The following is a 19657-nucleotide window of genomic DNA, read 5'->3' on the forward strand; positions in this document are numbered from 1 at the left end:
AATCTGGTGGGGATCTGTGAAAAGGTGACCATAGTTGACACTCACAAGGCTCCTTTCCACCGCATTTATCCAGGGGATTAAACTCGATTTCTCACTTTTCAAACAGTCCATAATGATCTCACGGGAAAGGGAAGCTGCTGGGTTTTGCCAAATCCTTAACCAAAACAATGCAGGTCTGGCTCTTATAAAATCCTCAATATACTGTAAATTTAATTCTTTATGACATACATAGGTCGGTGCGCTAATAACCCCCCCCAAGATCTTCCGACAGAATCTGTTCTCTTCTCTTTGTAACTCTGAACAGTTCGAGAACCCCCAGACTTCTGCTCCATACGTTCCAGTTGGGAGACATTGAGTCCGATAAATTTGTAATAAACTGGAAACCACATCAGCTCGATGGGGTTGGCGAAGAGAGATGACAGAGTTAATAGATTTAGAGAGTTTGTTCCTCCCCATTGCAACATGGGGTTGCCACGAACCACTATTAGAGAATAGCAGACCCAGATAAGGGAAAGTGCATGTGCTTTTCGAAATGTTTTGACCTATCGCAATCTTGGAGATTTTGTAATTTTTAGGGCCACAGGTCATTATAAAAGATTTACTAAAATTGGTGCACAGACCTAGATCGGACATGTAATTACCAAATCCCGAGATTAAAATGCGCAGAGCGTTCGGGGTGCGGCCTATAAGGACCGCATCATCTGCGTAAAGTAACGCCGGGATGAGTTTCTGATTTATAATAGGGACGTCCTTTGTCAGATTGCATAGGGAGTTAGTTAGTTCATTAATGTATAATATAAAAAGCAAGGGGGCCAAGACGCAGCCTTGTCTCACCCCCTTGCCAATTAAAATGTCATTTAAAACCTCGCCTTCGTTATTTATTCGAACGCGGGCTTTCAAATTGCAGTGGAGGTTGGCCAAAAAGTGGACTAAAGGTTCATCTAAACCATAATTTAAAAGAATAGACCATAAGCGGGAGCGATTTACAAAATCGAATGCTGAACTTAAATCCATAAAACCAAAATATAAAGGGGATTGTTTAGCTCTTGTATATTTGGCCATCAGAAGATTAAGATTCAAGCATTGTTCCACCGTACCAAGTTTACTCCTAAAACCCAACTGGCAGCAATGGATAATAGAGTTCTCGTCGGCCCAAGTACTGATTTTATTAAAAAGAACCCTTCCAAGGACCTTCAGGGTGTTATCAACCAAAGATATTGGTCGATAACATCCCGGGTCCATCCTATCACCTTTTTTAAAGATGGGTACGATGGTACTATTGGACCATGTCGAGGGGATGGATTTCTTACTCAAGTTATTAAAAAGGTTACAGAGATAGGGGGCCCAAAAACAGGTATTAGATTTTATCTGGTCAATGGACAAGCCATCTGGGCCAGGAGCCTTGTTACCAGCACTATTGGCAATAGCTTCCTCCACCTCCTCTAATGTTATAACTATGGTGCTATCGGGGAAAATATCCTCGGTTAGGTCTCCGACCACAGCATAGAGCTTAGAAAAATGATTAACCCATGAATCACCTGTGATATTGCAGTTTATCGGGGTAATGTTACTACCCAGGGCTCTCAAGTTCTTTACTTCTCTCCAGAACCCTGTCGGGTCTTTTAGAGCAGCAGTTTTAGTCAGATTATCCCAGTGGCTTATTAACAACTCCTCAGATCTAGCTTTTAATGTATGTTTATATTTAAGACGCAATGATCTGACAAGGGACACGTCTCGGGGGTTTAGCTTCCAGGGCCCTTCTGAGCTCTCTGCTGGCCCTCGAGCAATTGGTGTCAAACCATCTGCGATTATTTATGTTGTTCTCTCTTAGGGGTTTGGAGATTGCCCTTTTTATAACTGCACATAAATCACAGAAGGACTTGATTATATCAGGGCCACCGAATGTTAAGCAATTAGAGATCAGTAGAGGGTGATTCCTAATCACATGAGCTAGAATCTCTTGATTATCAATCCCCCTCCATACAATCCTAAGCCTATCTGTAGATACGGTAATGTTAGAGGCCCCAACCTCGTGTGGGCCTACAGGTTTTTTAATGGATTTAAAATGAATTACTATTGGCAAGTGGTCGCTAAATGAATTACTGACAACCTCAGATTTAAATAAAACATCACTGAGGAGGGAAGAGGTGAACACATAGCCAATAGTTGTTGAGCTACCGCGGCCAATGTAGGTAGGGACCGGTGCCTTTTCCTCAGCAATTCCACTGTAGCCCATTACATCATCTAAATCCCTGCTATATAATAGATCCAATAATTCAATTCCTCTTCTACAGGGCGGGGATATAGAATGAATGTGAGCATTAAAATCTCCGCCTACACAAATGCCATCAAATTGGCCATACTTTTCTCCATTCGCAATATCATCAATAAAATTAAACAATTCTATAAAAGTAGGGTTAGGGTGGTTAACGAAATCATTGTTATAAAAATGTATAAAACAAATCTTTAACCTTGCAACATATTTCACAGCTATCAAATGTTTACTAACCACATACAACGGTTCAATTTTCACATCCTTGGAGATTTTAGCCCAGATAGATAGACCACCACTGGGTCGCCCCATGGCGGGGGATGGTACAGTGAGGTTATGACAAAAAAAAGCCCTCCAGTAATTGAATACATGTGCACCATGTTTCTTGCAAAATTACCACATCAAAATTACTTATCCAAGTAACCCATTCCTTAATTTTCATCTTGCCTAGAAGCCCAGCGATGTTCCAACTAATGATACTCAAAGTATCAGTCGGTGAAATGGTAGGGGAAAAAGGAAGGGCGATGGGAAGATCGGGGCATACTACATGTGGAGGTACTAATCTGCCTGGGCATGGCTTGTGGATACATGCGGAATTTGCCTTTTCCAGAGGGACAGTACTAGTAACCTCATCAGGTATATTAAAAAATGTTGGTGGTAGTCAATCTAGACTTCCTAAATCAGATAGGGCGGAAAATCTATTAGATAGGGGAAAAATAGTAGGGGCCGTTTGGAATGGTCTATGAGGGGGCCTATAGAAATAACCCAATGGAAGAAGGGATATTACAGTAGACAGACTGACATGAGTGTTATGATTGTCCATAAAAAATCTAACTGAGTTTGGGTGTCTAAAATTAATGACTATACAGTCCCCACTAATATTTTTGTGTTGTGGACCCACCCAACTCACCCGACGGGCTGATATAATCTCATTTGAGATGTCCCATCTTGCCCCTTTGTGTTTGGTCAACCAATCGATGCATTTGTTGTGTAATTGTACCCATGATTCCCTCTGACTTCTTTAAGGGCAGGGGCACCTGCTAAAACTAAAACGTATGGGCAGGCTTCTGGGGGTAAGTGAAGTGGTGGCCCCTGATTATTAGTGGATCTATTTCTTACAGGTGCACCTCCACTATTACTTTCGCCATCCAAGGTGATGCCTGTCCTGGCTAGTGGGGTAGCTAGTGGGGTAGCAATAGCCTTAGCATTTAGACTTACAGTTTTGCCAGTTGCTGTTCCTGCTACTTTAGAGGGTTCATAAGTTGGACCAATGTTCTGTACGAGTGGGGTATTGGCTGGGCTGCTGGCTGAGCTGCTGTTAGAGAGAACAATTTTGGAAATAGTTGGGCCTTTGATGTTACTAGACCCAGAGTCAGCAGTAACAGCCAGACCACCCTCCCTCAGGCCGTTACATAGTAAATCCAACTCCTTCATGAATTTCTCCCCCGAAGAGCATCTAAACTAATAATGCCTTTCCTTTTAGTTTCCTCTTTTTTTACAAGGTTTTCGATTTTATCTAATCTCTTAAAAATAGTATTAAATTGTTTTGCTATTTGGATTTCAACTTGTTTAAAAATGGTGTCTACGATGGTTTCGATCAGGTCGCCATTGGGTTTAGGTTGGGTATTTCGATCAGAGAACTCGGTCTGTGTACAGACAGAATTTTCAATTCCTTCGGGGGGCACCAAGGAATCCCCACGGGTGCCTTTGTCCAAAGCTGAAGGATGTGGTCTACAGGCAGGGGCAGGGAGTCTCTCGGTGCCTTTGTCCAATGGTGATAGTGGGGGCGATAGATCCTCGGTGTCAATTAGTGTTACTATTTCACAATCTTTGTCTTTATTCCACATGCTCTGTGGGGTGGGTTGATTTCTACAGCGGCTTAGTTGTTTCCTTTTATTTGCAGTACTTTTGGCAGGGCCTCTTTTATGCTTTTCCCCTGCTGGTTTATTAGTAGATGACGTTATGTCTGTTTCAAGTTCCACTAAAGAGTCAATGACAGGAACAGTCGGCAAACTGGTGACTCCAATAGTATGAGCTGATGTGTCGACTTGAACAGTTGGTTTTTTAACAGTTACAGTAGGGGAAAGTGGGGGGCCGTGATTAAAGGTAGCCGTTGGGGATTGAGGGCATAGAGGAATAGTAGTAGATAACCCAGTGGACATCCTTCTTTCAGTGTCTGCTATCTCATTGGTAACCATGGTGAGAGCATTGGCCAACAGTTTATCAATTGATATGGGCAACTCAATAGAGACGGCGGGAGCTACAGGTACAATCGTGTTCATACGTTTCCCCATAGTATGTTTAGTTACCTTCGCAGCCTGATGTGGAATTAGGAGTGGCCCGCCCAACCGCTGATGACCACTGAGGGCCACAGAGGGCCCGCCCTTTGCCCGGGCTTTCCCCGGGCGCTCCCGCGCGCGACTCGCGGGGCGAGTGGGCGGTCTCTCCTTTATTCTCGCCTCCGGGCGCTCACTGCGCGTCACGGGCGCGCCGCCCCAGAGGCTGCTGGGGGCTGTGGTCTGCAGGTAGGGGCAGGGAGTCTCTCGGCGCTCCCGCTCTGCCTGTTGCTGCTGCTGCCGCCGTTTCCCTCACGGCTCTCTGCCCAATGGCACCACCGCCGACCTGTGGTCAGTCTGTTTGCGTGCTCCCCAGGGACTCCTGGCCGGTCTCTCCTTTATTCTCGCCTCCGGGCGCTCACTGCGTGTCACGGGCGCGCCGCCCCAGAGGCTGCTGGGGGCTGTGGTCTGCAGGTAGGGGCAGGGAGTCTCTCGGCGCTCCCACTCTGCCTGTTGCTGCTGCTGCCGCCGTTTCCCTCACAGCTCTCTGCCCAATGGCACCACCGCCGACCTGTGGTCAGTCTGTTTGCGTGCTCCCCAGGGACTCCTGGCCGGTCTCTCCTTTATTCTCGCCTCCGGGCGCTCACTGCGCATCACGGGCGCGCCGCCCCAGAGGCTGCTGGGGGCTGTGGTCTGCAGGTAGGGGCAGGGAGTCTCTCGGCGCTCCCGCTCGGCCTGGTCCTGCTGCTGCCGCCGTTTCCCTCACGGCTCTCTGCCCAATGGCACCACCGCCGACCTGTGGTCAGTCTGTTTGCGTGCTCCCCAGGGACTCCTGGCCGGTCTCTCCTTTATTCTCGCCTCCGGGCGCTCACTGCGCGTCACGGGCGCGCCGCCCCAGAGGCTGCTGGAGGCTGTGGTCTGCAGGTAGGGGCAGGGAGTCTCTCGGCGCTCCCGCTCTGCCTGTTGCTGCTGCTGCCGCAGTTTCCCTCACGGCTCTCTGCCCAATGGCACCACCGCCGACCTGTGGTCAGACTGTTTGCGTGCTCCCCCTAAATATAGTAAATGAGCATATGTGTGAGGAGGGAGCCCCAGAGCATTGTCTCAGGAGGGAGTAGGTACATTACAAGTTCAGAGAGTATGCATAAGTAGTGCTTTGATTTCTTTATTTAAAGTAGACGTTGAGGGATTCAGTCTGGTTTCCGGAGAAAAGGCGTTTCAAATTCTAGGGGCAATAAAGGAGAAGGCTCTAGTATAGGTTTTCTTTCTTTGACATTTTTGTGGTTTCAGCAGCAAAGTGCTAGAACTCCTCAAAGAACTGCAACCATGAGAGAGTTCCAGTTTCTGGGTGAGGTACAGAGGAGTGCTAAGGGGAAGGACTTTGTGGATCATGCAAGCAATTTTAAGATGAATCCTATCCTCAAGAGGAAGCCAGGTTACAGATTTCAAATCCGGTGTGATATGATTATTTCTTTTGGATGCTGTGATGAGCCTAGCTGCCAAGTTCAAAAGGCCCTAATCAGTGCCAACTTGTAGCTCAGAAGACTACAGAGAGTTGAACTCCCATCCTCCAATCTGGAGATTACTAGCATCTGAACCGTAGATTTGAAGTCTTCTGGAGGAAGAAGGGTTTTATCTTTCTTAGCATGCTCATTTAGAACGTTTGCTCCTTTGGTGGCAGCACTGATGTTCAGGGCCTTATCAAGTATTATTCCAAGAGGTTTGGTAGAGCCAATGATGTGTGGAATACAGTTAAGAGACATAAGTTGTTTCATGTATTTAACGATAATGGGCGACTACTTGGGAGGAGAGATAAGGAGTTCTGTTTTAAGAATAAAGACTGTATTGATGAAAGGTAAAGAGCCAAACAGGTTGTAGTAGGAAATAGGTGCTTCGGTACAAGAAAGGATCTGGTGTGTGCCATGCCCTGGTCAAAGAATTCGACACCTACACAAGAAATACAGGGCCTCATGTAGGTAGCCAAATACCGGTCGGTAACGGCCGATTTTCGGTAATTATACCGTTACCGACCGGTATTTTGGCTTTTGGTATGTAGGGGGTGAATTTCTGTATTCGGAATTTACAGAATCGGTAAAATTACCGATTCGGTAATTTTACCGATTCGGTAAATTCCGAATACAGAAATCAGATGTAGTGGGACTGTGTGGGTGTTGTTTGGAGTCGGTATTTACCACCAACTAATAGTTGGTGGTAAATAAAGTATGGATGAGTAAAAGCATTTAAAAGCGCTTAGAAGTGTGCACATGTGGCAGACATACATGCCCTTAGGGCATGTATGTGTGCCACATGTGCACACATGGCCGAATCAGGGGTGCAACAGGGTGTCAATGTGACACCCTGCCACCCTTGCATGTGCTCCCCCATTACCGAATCGGTATTTACCGATTCGGTAATGAGGCATACCTTCCCCTCAATGGGAAGGTATGCCTCATTACCGAATCGGTAAATACCGATTCGGTAATTACCGACTCACTCCGATTCGGTAACATTTACCGAATTTTTACCTACATACACTTTACCGATTCTTAAATACCGAATCGGTATGATTCGGTATTTTAGAATCGGTAAAATGTATGCCACCTACATGAGGCCCAAAATGTTTTAATAATGCCATTAAAGTGACGGATGGTAGGATTTGTTGTGGTACCCAAACCAAATATGGAAAAGAGTGAAAGTTCTACTGAGAAAGACAAAAGTTTGTGCCATAGAAAGAATAAATTAGTTCTTTTGAGAATCTTTCAGCTCAATACAGGAGAAGAAGTATGCATAAAAGTATTACTTCATCTTATCACAAGAAATATGTCAAATAAGTTTAGCTTCTTTGGGGATATCTTATTCTCATTGCGATATTAATTCAGTGGGATTTCTGTAGAACCTACTGGTTAGTTCATCATTTGGAAAGTTTGTATATTTGTAAATCTAATTAAAATCTTTATCTTTTGTATATGGGGTAGAAGTGTGGCATCTGGCCAAAGAATATGCTGATGTAATTGATTCCATGGAATTTAGAATATGGAATGTGGAGGATGACTCATGTGAGGCAGCGGCAGTTGCGAGACGGGACTTGGTGGATGAGGTGCTCTAGTAAAACCCACGTACTACATCTTGGAGTTGTGTGATATCTTCATTATAACGTTACAAGTGCCATAATCCTTGTGGCAAACACAGGATGTGTGATGCATCAATGGATGGTACTTCCTTAGTTGAAAGGATGTGTTGAGCCACACGTGTTGATGGCGATGCGTTAGTTTCCAAGGAAGAGCCTCGGAGCTGCGATGTGTTGACTCTGAGGCCTATGCACCAGGTTTCTCCACACTTGTCAGAATGATGTATCAATCGTCCTTCAGTGATGGTGGCAATGCAGTGGTCTCAGAGCTGCGTTGCAGCCATTGCGCCTGATTTCTGATCGCTTGTTGAAAGGAAGCGTCAATCGTCCTTCTGTGGTAGCAGCGATGTGTTGGTTGTTCCTGCAGTTCCAGAGACACTGTTCAGGCACCAAATGAGATGTGTTGATCCTAATCCCACAACTGGAGATAGGAGATGCATCAATTTTCCTTGTGCAAGTATCTGGGTCCACTTCCAGTAAACCAGGCACAGGAACTGAGGCAGAGACTTTGATATGCCAGAGTCTCAAATAACAGGAAACATGCCCTCAGAGATCAATCTGGCTGCAAGGCAGAGTCAGGTTTCCCCTCAGCAGGGTCAGAGGGCAGTAGGAAATAGAAGAATAGCAGGTCTTCTAAATCAGCAGTCCCATAGTGTTTCGTTCTTTGATACAGCACAGCAGTCCTTCTTACAGAGATAAAGTACAGGTCCAGAAGTGTCTTATTTGAGGGGGTCACTTAGTTGTGCCATCAAAGAAGGGTCTTTGAAATGCACAGAAGATATTTCTTCCTAGCCCGACTCCAGACTATTTGTAGAGGGCAATCATCCCTTTGTGTAGAGACTAGACACTTCCCTTCCTGCCCAGGATGAGCCACCAGGATGCATATGGGCACGGAGAAACACCTACTCTTCCAGTGTTTGTGGCTGTCTAGAGTAAATACACAAAGATAAGCTGTCACCCTCCCCAGGTGTGTACTGGAGAACGGCTGTAGGCACACAGAGCAGTATGCTCTGAGAAATGTTCACTTTCTGAAGTAGCATTGCTATAATAATTATGTTAAATCCCACTTTACCCGTAAAGTGGATGTATCATTACCATTTCCAAAGATGTGAATCATGATAGAGAGATTCTTTTCTAATGAGGAATTACAGCTTAAAAGTGTATTAGGGAATTCCCATTGTTAACCTATGAGAGGAGTAGGCCTCATACTAGTGAAACAATAATTTAGGGTTTTTTCACTAGCAGGACATGCAAAATTTAATTGTACATGTCTTACCCTTTGCTTACACAGCACTCTCTACTATGGGCTACCAACAGCCTACCTCAGGGATGACGTATGTGTGATAAAATGGTTGGTTAAGTCTTGGCAAAGGGTTTAAATGTCGAAGTGGCAGTGAAACAACACACATAGGCTCTGCAGTTACAGGCCTGAGAAGGTTAAAGGGCTACTTGTGTGGGTGCTGCACTCAGTGCTGTAAGCTCACTTGCAGCATTTAATTTACAGGTCTTGGGCATATGGTATACCACTTTACAAGGGACTTACACATTTTGTATACATCAATGCTACCATCTTTAGGGGATAATCACATGCACTTTTGCACTGCTGAAAGTCCTAAGGCCAACAATAAGAATCAGCAAAAGAGGAGGTAAGCAGGTTAAAAGGTTTGGGTGGAGACCACCCTAAGAATGACACACTTATCCTTCCCATATACCCATATATCAGAATGTCATCCTGGAAGAATAGGACCCGTAGAATCCTCCTCTGGTAACACGCCGCTGAAGACACGTGGGCTCGCATCCTATCCTCGTCACCAAAAGGTGTTGTGGTGCACTGTAGAAAGGACTAATTGACTTGTAGGAGTATTCAATAGGTTTGTTGAAGTATATCAGGAAAAGAGGGACCACACCACCATCAATACAGACACCAGCTTCAAAATGTCCCCAAGGCACAGATTCCACATGCTGATGTAATAACATTCTAAACCCCAAACTGCAGTGGCCAAGCAGAAGACTGACAGCACCATAAAAAACCTAAACCATAACAGATATTTTTAGGCTTTAGGGTGGGTGAGGGTATTGAGCTGTAATGTTATTTTTAAGTTTTAGGGGTGGCTAAGGGTATTGGGGTGGGTAAGGGTATTCAGCTGTAAGGTTATTTTTTTAAATTTAGGGGTGGGTAAGGGTATTGGGTGGTAAAAGTATTTTAAAGTTCAAGGGTTGGTAGAGGTATACAGAGGTAAGGGTATTTTTAGGGTTTAGTTGTGGGTAAGGGTATTTGGTGAAAGGGTATTTTTAGGGTTTAGGGTTAGGTAAAGGTATTGGATTTAAGAGGGTTTTTAGGTTTTAGGGGTGAATAAGGGTGTTGGGTAGGATGGGTATTTTTTAGTGTTTAGGGGTGGGTACGAGAATTGGCTTGTAAGGGGGTTTTTAAGGTTTAGTGGTGGATAATGGTAATCAGTGAGAATGGTATTTTTGGGACTGCACTGAATGCTGTTGACAGCTGCTTTACACAAAGGAACTGGTATTGGCATGTTACAGATATGTGTTGGACGCATATAATTTGTGTTCCTGTTTGAGCAATGTCCTCTTTTATAAGATGTGAGATGTTAAGGTATTATTCCTATGATGTGCTGTGTCTGTATAATAGTTTTTGCTTTATAATATAAATGTGTATAATGACAAATATTGACTAGTGCATAGTGTCTGTTGTTAAATGGTACTCTGGATTTATGGCAAATAGGGGTCCTCTTTTGTGATTTAATTCATTTATTGTTTGGCAGGCTGGGGACTGTGCAAAGACTTGATGAATATCACATTCTCCACATTACAAGTGCTTTAGACAATAATGCACTTGCATTACGGCAGACAGGACATCTGCAAATTTGTATGGAGTATCCAATCCTCTAAAGTATAGGGACCTTTTTCCTTCTAAACACAGAAATAGAAAATTGAAAGGACATTGTAGCCTTTTGCTGTAATGCCAGGTTCTGATTATAGTCATCAGACATAAAATAATGAGATGCTATGACGTTCTGATGCCATAATGCTTAGGAGGTTAGGTGTTTTCCCATCAGATAGTCCTTGGTGTTGCGCTCAGGCTTCAGAATGATGATGTAGACTTTGGGGATGAAGATACAGCCCAGCAGTCCAGCGCTAGAAGCCAGGATGGCAAAGATCTCCACGGCCACCATGTACCTGCCCTTGGTGCTCAGGTACGCTGGGATGAAGGAGACCCAGACGCTGCAGAACACCAGCATGCTGAAGGTGATAAACTGGGCCTCGTTGAAAGATGCTGGCAACTTTCTAGCTATGGAGGCAACAACAAAACTCAGAAGAGCCAAGAATCCCATATAAGCAACCACAGCAAAGAACAGAAAGACAGAGCCCTCGTTGCATTGTAAGATCATCTTCCCAGTTTCTGATCTGGTGTCCATGTCTGGAAATGGGGGGGTGCTGATGAGCCACACAGTACAGATCACCACCTCCCCCATAGAGCAGAGAAGCACCAAACAGTTAGACACCTGGGGACCCACCCACTTTCTGAGTTTACTGCCTGGTTTTGTGGCATTGAAGGCAAAGATAACTGTAATGGTTTTTGCTAAAATACAAGAAACAGCCATAGTGAAAATGATCCCAAAGGCAGTTTGCCGGAGAAGACAGGTGATCCTTGAAGGCCGTCCAATAAAAAGAAAAGAGCAGAAAAAGGACAGCATGAGGGAGAGGAGGAGGAGGTAGCTGAGATTCCGGTTATTTGCTTTAACCAGAGGAGTGTTCCTGTATTTAATAAAGATTCCCAGCACTCCAGCGGTGAGGAGGGAGAAGAAGGTGGAGGCGGAGTGTAAGGCCACACCCAACAGATCCTCATAGGACAGGAACTCCACGGGCCGTGGAATGCAGGCATCTCTCTTCTGATTGGACCACTGCTGTTCAGCGCAAGATATGCAGTTTGCCATATCTGTATGGAAAAGAGTTATTATGAATAGCTATATTTGAGATAGGAAAATATAGCACAACTTACACCATTGTGTTATGAGCAATGATAGTTTGTAAAGAGATATTTATGTGTGTAAGACATGAACAGCAGAAGCAAATAATTTAATTCATTACCCAATGGGCCAGCACATTGTACACTATGACCCTCTTCAACAAGTCACAGTAGCGAATATTTCATCCTAAGATCTGATACTCCTGTTAAACGTGAATGTTCATCACTGAAGTTTAGCCGCAAAAAGCCATTTCAAAGAGCATTAATAAAGATCCAGACACCAACCAGAAGCCCATCAGTGCTGCCTCGGCCCCAGGCTCTGAGATCAACCCTACAAAGAACTGATGAGTCCAGGGTCTTTCCTGTGCTGGTGTGGGGTGAATTCTGGGCATTTATGGCGTGGGTTGTTCAAGATCAGATTAATATCACGTTTGGTCCTGCAAAAAAAATCTCAAAGCCTTGCTGAGGGATCCACCTGCCTCTGGGCCCTGGGTTTATTCTTTTGTGACTGATGCACTAAACCCTGCCGGTGTCGAGTTAAAATGATGGAAGGCCTGAGCCCTCTTATTCAGAATGCCAGGAGCTCCTACACTTCTGGATATTTGCCAGCCATACCAACAATACGTCATATACTGATCTAAGCATAAAGCTTCAGCTCCATGGCAGCCCTGAGACCTCAGAGACAAGTCTGGGATGCCATAGCAGGCATAAGGGTGGGGGGGGGTGCAATGTGTGCAGGCATCCCCGTGCACTGATGGGGTTGCATCATGCTTACGATACAAGTATGAGGCTGTCATATGTCAGGATTCCTGACGCATCTGTCATTTCTTGCAACATGGAGCAGCACACAGTAAATCTGGTGCATCCGTGGTGTCACAAGGAGAGCACAGTGAAAAGTGTTGCATCACTGTTTTACCGCAGTGACCCAACACTGTTCATAAATGAGGCCCTTTTAACATGCACCAGTGCGACACTGCAGACACTATACACCTCTTGGAATGTGAAGAACCATAAGTGTGACCTCAAAGTGCCCTTTGGGGAGGTCCCATGAGTCCCTGGGACCTCAATAGTGCCCTTTGGGGAGGTTCCATGGGTCCCTGGGACCTCAATAGTGCCCTTTGGGGAGGTCTCATGAGTCCCTGGGACCTCAATAGTGCCCTTTGGGGAGGTCCCATGAGTCTCTGGGACCTCAATAGTGCCCTTTGGGGAGGTCCCATGGGTCCCTGGGACCTCAATAGTGCCTTTTGGGGAGATTCCATGGGTCCCTGGGACCTCAATAGTGCCCTTTGGGGAGGTCTCATGAGTCCCTGGGACCTCAATAGTGCCCTTTGGGGAGGTCCCATGAGTCCCTGGAACCTCAATAGTGCCCTTCGGGTAGGTTCCATGGGTCCCTGGGACCTCAATAGTGCCCTTTGGGGAGGTTCCATGGGTCCCTGGGACCTTAATAGTGCCCTTTAGGTAGGGCGCATGAGTCCATGGGACCTCAATAGTGCCCTTTAGGGAGGTTCCATGGGTCCCTGGGACCTCTATAGTGCCCTTTAGGGAGGGTCCATGGGTCCCTGGGACCTTAATAGTGCCCTTTGGGGAGGTCGCATGAGTCCCTGGGACCTCAATAGTGCCCTTTAGGGAGGTTCCATGGGTCCCTGGGACCTTAATAGTGCCCTTTGGGGAGGTCGCATGAGTCCCTGGGACCTCAATAGTGCCCTTTAGGGAGGTTCCATGGGTCCCTGGAACCTCAATAGTGCCCTTTGGGGAGGTTGCATGAGTCCCTGGGACCTCAATAATGCCCTTTAGGGAGGTTCCATGGGTCCCTGGAACCTCAATAGTGCCCTTTGGGGAGGTCGCATGGGTCCCTGGGACCTTAATAGTGCCCTTTGGGGAGGTTCCATGGGTCCCTGGGACCTCAATAGTGCCCTTTGGGGAGGTCCCATGAGTCCCTGGGACCTCAATAGTGCCCTTTGGGAAGGTTCCATGGGTCCCTGGGACCTCAATAGTGCCCTTTGGGGAGGTTCCATGGGTCCCTGGGACCTCAATAGTGCCCTTTGGGGAGGTTCCATGGGTCCCTGGGACCTTAATAGTGCCCTTTAGGTAGGTCGCATGAGTCCATGGGACCTCAATAGTGCCCGTTAGGGAGGTTCAATGGGTCCCTGGGACCTCTATAGTGCCCTTTAGGGAGGTTCCATGGGTCCCTGGGACCTTAATAGTGCCCTTTGGGGAGGTCGCATGAGTCCCTGGGACCTCAATAGTGCCCTTTAGGGAGGTTCCATGGGTCCCTGGGACCTTAATAGTGCCCTTTGGGGAGGTCGCATGAGTCCCTGGGACCTCAATAGTGCCCTTTAGGGAGGTTCCATGGGTCCCTGGGACCTTAATAGTGCCCTTTGGGGAGGTCGCATGAGTCCCTGGGACCTCAATAGTGCCCTTTGGGGAGGTTCCATGGGTCCCTGGAACCTCAATAGTGCCCTTTGGGGAGGTCGCATGGGTCCCTGGGACCTCAATAGTGCCCTTTGGGGAGGTTCCATGGGTCCCTGGGACCTCAATAGTGCCCTTTAGGGAGGTTCCATGGGTCCCTGGGACCAACCACAGTGTGGTATAGTCACAGATTTCACCCTTCTGTGGGAATTCCTTAGCCCCTTTCTAAACCCATGTCAGGTGGCCACCTGCAAAAACTTATGCAAGCAGAGGAGCTGTGCAGCGAGGCTGTCTCCAGCTGCCCCTTCTAGCCTGGCTTTAGAGAGAGGCCGACAGACCGCAGTCTTTCAATGAATGTCTTTAGGCATTTATGCCTCAGGGCTCATTGCGTCCCTTGCAGTGAAGCACAGAGCACTACTCTGCAGTCTGGGAGTTCACACATGCACTGCAAAGAGAGCACCTTTTGCTTATCATGCGCAATGTTAAAGATTCCTGCTTGGTAGTGCCCCGTGTGGTTGTAATTCTAACGTCTCCAATGCTATGAAGCAAAAGTTACTCAAAATAATTCAAATTATCCTAACAATATGACCCCCGGAGAAGGCAACATCAAATGACAGCCTGGTGAACCACTTTTCAAATATTTCATGTTTTGTTTAGTTTCTAACTCTCACAAATGTTTTTTTCTCGTGGCTTCCGAGTTACCGTTTCCTCTTGTCTCACATGTTAACCTACTTTCTTTTATCACCTACCACTTGCATTGGTAATTTCTCCTTCAGGACAGGGGGTACAGTCGTAGCAGCAGATGGGCTCTTCTTTCCGAGTGACCTTCCTGTACCCAGGAGGACAGCTCTCGCTGCAGACAGAGCGAGGGATCTGAGGGCGAGAGAGACAGAGGCATGTGTGATTCTGAAACAGAGTGAAGCGTCTGAGGAGGGCGAGGAGTCAGGAAGAAAGTGTGATATTGAAAGAGAACAAGGAATATAAAAAGGAAGAAACAGAAAAGATGTGTGATAATGACACAGAGCAAGGGATCTGAGGAGGAAGTGACAGAAGGGAATGTGTGATATTGTGACTGTGCGAGGGATCTGAGGAGGAAGTGACAGAAGGGAATGTGTGATAATGACACAGAGCAAGGGATCTGAGGAGGAAGTGACAGAAGGGAATGTGTGATAATGACACAGAGCAAGGGATCTGAGGAGGAAGTGACAGAAGGGAATGTGTGATATTGTGACTGTGCGAGGGATCTGAGCAGGAAGTGACAGAAGGGAATGTGTGATATTGTGACTGTGCGAGGGATCTGAGCAGGAAGCAGCAAAGGTCATCTGTGATATTCAAACAGAGTGAGGAATCTCAGGAGGAAGAGAAAGAAGGGATGTGTGATAGTGTTATAGTGTTAATAAGGCTTCGAGAGCAGTTCAAAGCCACCCCTCATATGGACTAAACAACGCCACCCTGAATGGAGCAAAGCAAGGCTGCAGGTGTACAATACGGGCCATCAAAAGAGAAAACATTGTTACGTTTTGGGCTAAACTCATTTATTTCATCAATACCATGAGGAATGTTCGGCATACAGTTACAGTGAAAGGCACAGGAAGTTAGGTTCAAATGCTCCCGAACCCGATTGGGCTGCCTTTCTATTAGCCCATTTCAACCCTTACGCAGACACAATTCCGAATCTGCAAGAGAACGGATCAGACACCTCTGGATCAATAGCAGACTGACCCTGATACGGGGTCAGGCAAGCCAGGGACCACTCAAATCAAGCTGGAAGAGGCGCAGCAACAGATCACTAAGGAGCGGTATACCAGGGCTCCAGGACCACACGGGATCCCCCAAGCAATCTACGAACTAATTAAAACTAACCCGGCTAAATGGGCAGAAGCACTGAGGCAACTCTTCAACTACAACTTAACCGGGGACCAGTCCCATTCTCCTGGAGAGGTTCCATCATCTCTCCAATCTTTAAAGGAGGGAACAAACTTGACCCAGCAAACAACTGGCTGATAGCTCTGATTGATAATGATACCAAGTATTATGCTGGAGCCCTACTTGAGCCCCTCGGGACTGGGCCGAATCAAACTCTGTTAGCCCCATAACCAAACAGGGTTCACCAGGAATACAGGGGCCATAAAAACATCACGGCCATTAGGCTCATGCGGGACCGCTCTAGAGCGTCAAAGCTTTTCCTCTACCTCTGTTACATTGATTTTCAGGCTGCCTTTGATTGAGTGAACCGGGACATGTTATGGGAAAAATTGAAGAACTGGCAAATCCCATCTAACCTCCTGGGAGTGATAGAACCCCTATATTCCAACACTTGGCTAAGGATCAAGCTAGGGAATGGAGACAATCTCTCAAGGGCCATCCCGACAACCAGAGGGCTCAAACAAGGGTGCATATTAGCACCGCTGCTATTCAGCTTTTCTCCTCCTGACCGTCCACAAATACTCTCTTCCACCAACTCGCACTCCCCGAAACTAGGGTCTGTTCAGCTATCTAAGATACTCTATGCAATGACCTGCTGATACTAAGTAGAACACAAGTCAGGATGCAGTATCTCATAAAAGCGACGGAGGAGTTCGTTGAGATCAACAGGATGAAAATAAACGGCAAAATAATGATATCTGAGAAAAAGGCCCTTAAAGGGAAGACCATCTGGCACCTTTGGGGCGAAGGAAAGAAGAAACAGACAGCTACAAATACCTTGAACTCATATTCAAAAGTGATGGCTTTTTCAAGTCTCACAAAGAGGAAATCAAAAAGAAAGGGATGGATCTTGCCACAGGCTTTGCAGAGATGTTTACACACCTAAACCGGCCCTCTTACATCCCGATTCTTGAAACCTCCAAAGCAAAAATAGTACCAACCTTAGTATATGGTTGTGAATCACTGAGAGGTAGATATACTTGGACCTGGATAAAACCTTGGTTCGTAGAGACAGGCAAATCATTTATCTCCCCCAAAGCACCTCACCAGCAAAAATCAGGCTCAAGTTTGGACCAATAAAGCAGTACCATGCAAGAGGAGCAGTTTTCGCTGCTTCTGCTATAAGCTAAACATCTCAGAGCACAGCTCCATCAATTAAAATGTATGGGAGGAGAGTGCAAAAAAGCTACGTTCGCCCTATCAGAAACATCTCAATGACACTATCAAACTGCTAGGCCGGGCGGAATTGTGGTTGACTTCAGTAAACCTAGACAAACGCAAAAAGGCGGTATCAAGATCATCTAAACTATCAGCATTGTTAGAAGACAGAGCCTCCCTAGCAAAGCGAAAATAATTTCTGTCCTGCAGACTGGGCGGCTTCCTGTTGCTACCGATTAACAAGCCTTGGCTGAGGACAACAACAAAACACAGCCTGGAGGCCATGTGGCATGGCAATCAAAAACTTGGTCCACACCATCTGCCTCTGTGAAACCACCCTAGAAATGTGTCAGACATTTCTGTGCCCCCAATGGACACAGCAAGGGGGGCGCACCTGCAGGGAAGCTTTCCTGACCTGCTTCAGTTCATCAGATCCAAGCTCCATTGCCAGAACAGTCAAGTACATTCTAGGTGTGGTAAAGGCACTCGTAAAAGGCAGCAAAACAACGCCACAGGCAAATACCCCAACCTGCCCTAACAACAGATTGATTGTTGCCTTCTGACTGAGGAAATAGTCACCTCCTTGGACAGTGCCAATGAAATACTCCTCACCTCACTTGCCCCGCCCCTTTCCAAGGATCCTTGAATCATCAATTTTCTTTCCTTACTTGCTCGCTAATGTACAAAATATTTAGACTACTGTTGATCATCTAAAGCATACACCTTTATTGATATTTTAAATGATCACTACCAGTGCTGCACTTTTTATTGATTCTTATTGTAAAGATTTTAAATAATCAAACAATAAACTAATTATTATTAGCACTTGGATGCTCTAAGACTTACCTATACTGCCTTTCACATATTCAGTTACTCACTGACATTTGTATACACACAGTCACCCATACAGCCCATTACAGACAAACTTACTAACCCATGGAGCCACTGAGTCACCCACTCACCCACACAAACATTCATACGGCTAGTCAGGCAACCAATCAAGCACCAATACCACCACTCACGACCCACTCACCAAGCCAAACAGCCAGTTAGACACCATCTGACAGACAGATACACACGTTCACACAAACAAGTCACTCACCCATACATTCACTGAGACACATAATCACTCACTTATACACTCCATACAGGCACTCATATACCCAGTGAATTACCAATACACTTTGGTATATGTATTTAACACTCATAACATTTTTAAATCACTAAGTTACTGGATGATGTAATCAGTGATGTCATCAGTGTTGTCATCAGTGCTGTCACTAGCCATGTCATGAAAGAGGTCATATGTGAGGTCATAAACAGTGCATTGCGGGGGTGCGAGATATAGTTAGCTCAGCTGACGATAACTGCTGAATTTCGATGGTTTTGTAGGATTGAAATGTCAGCCTTACTATACCGTCCCAGTAGCCTTTGATTTTTTCCATGAATTTCTAAGGTTTTTTAAATGCTAATTCCTAACTATGATGTTCCTGTAACCTCTCGCTTTTTCCGTGAATCTCTAAGGTTTTTTAAATGCTAATTCCTAACTATGACGTTCCTGTAACCTTTGGCTTTTTCTCTGAAAAAAAAGTAAATATATATATATATATATATATATATATATATATATATATATATATATATATATATATATATATATATATATATATTCACTGAAAAAACCATAGGTTTCACACATGTTATAGTTAGCGGAAATTTTACTGATAAAAAACCAATGAAATTCCCCCGTTATAGTTAGTGCAGGCAGCTATAACTCACGCGACCGCAATCCTCTGCTGATGCTGATACTGTATTTAGACACTTATTTGCCCATGTCTTCTTCCATACATTTTTAGCTATACATATATTACAAATATTTTTTTTTCATAAAGACACATATGTCATCAGCAGAAGATTGCGGTCGCGTGAGTTATAGTTGCCTGCACTAACTATAACGGGGGAATTTCATTGGTTTTTTATCAGTAAAATTTCCGCAAACTATAACATGTGTGAAACCTATGGTTTTTTCAGTGAATTTGCAAGGTTTTTTAAATGCTAATTCCTAACTATAACGTGTGTGAAACCTATGGTTTTTTCAGTGAATTTGTACGGTTTTTTAAATGCTAAGTTACTTTACGCCATTCGTGGCGTGCGCGCCCACTTAACGCAGTTCATTCCGTGCGCGCACGGTGAGCACGCGGTGCGCTAGACGGTGCGCGCACGTTACGCTAGATGGGCCATGTACGCACGATGCGCTTCGCGCACCGTGCGCACATGGAGGACATATTATGCGCTTCCTTGTGATAGGTAATCTGTTGAAATTTTTTGGGGAAATGCTAAGCATACATAAGCCATGCACAAATGGTGGCATTTGGCCATCCATTTGCACACGGGGTGGAGACAGTGTGGATTTTTTTTTTTATAATTTTTTAGCGTACGCGTACGGTAAGCGTAATCGGCGAAATTTTTGAAAAATTAAAAATTACCGTTTTTTGCCTTGGGAGATC

General features: G+C 45.5%; 1 protein-coding gene across 1 annotated transcript in view; it reads right to left on the reverse strand.

The window, feature by feature from the left end:
* Window positions 1-10719: 10719 nt before the first annotated feature.
* Window positions 10720-19657, reverse strand: part of LOC146788697 (vomeronasal type-2 receptor 26-like) — a 377173-nt gene continuing 368235 nt past the window's right edge. The window contains exons 3-4 of the mRNA XM_085630077.1: window positions 14816-14939; window positions 10720-11627 (exon numbers count right to left, since the gene is read on the reverse strand). Coding sequence (XP_085486203.1) covers window positions 10720-11627; window positions 14816-14939 — 1032 coding nt within the window. The remainder of the gene's footprint in view (window positions 11628-14815; window positions 14940-19657) is intronic.

This window comes from Triturus cristatus, chromosome 10, assembly GCF_964204655.1.
Source record: "Triturus cristatus chromosome 10, aTriCri1.1, whole genome shotgun sequence".
Lineage (NCBI taxonomy): Eukaryota > Metazoa > Chordata > Amphibia > Caudata > Salamandridae > Triturus > Triturus cristatus.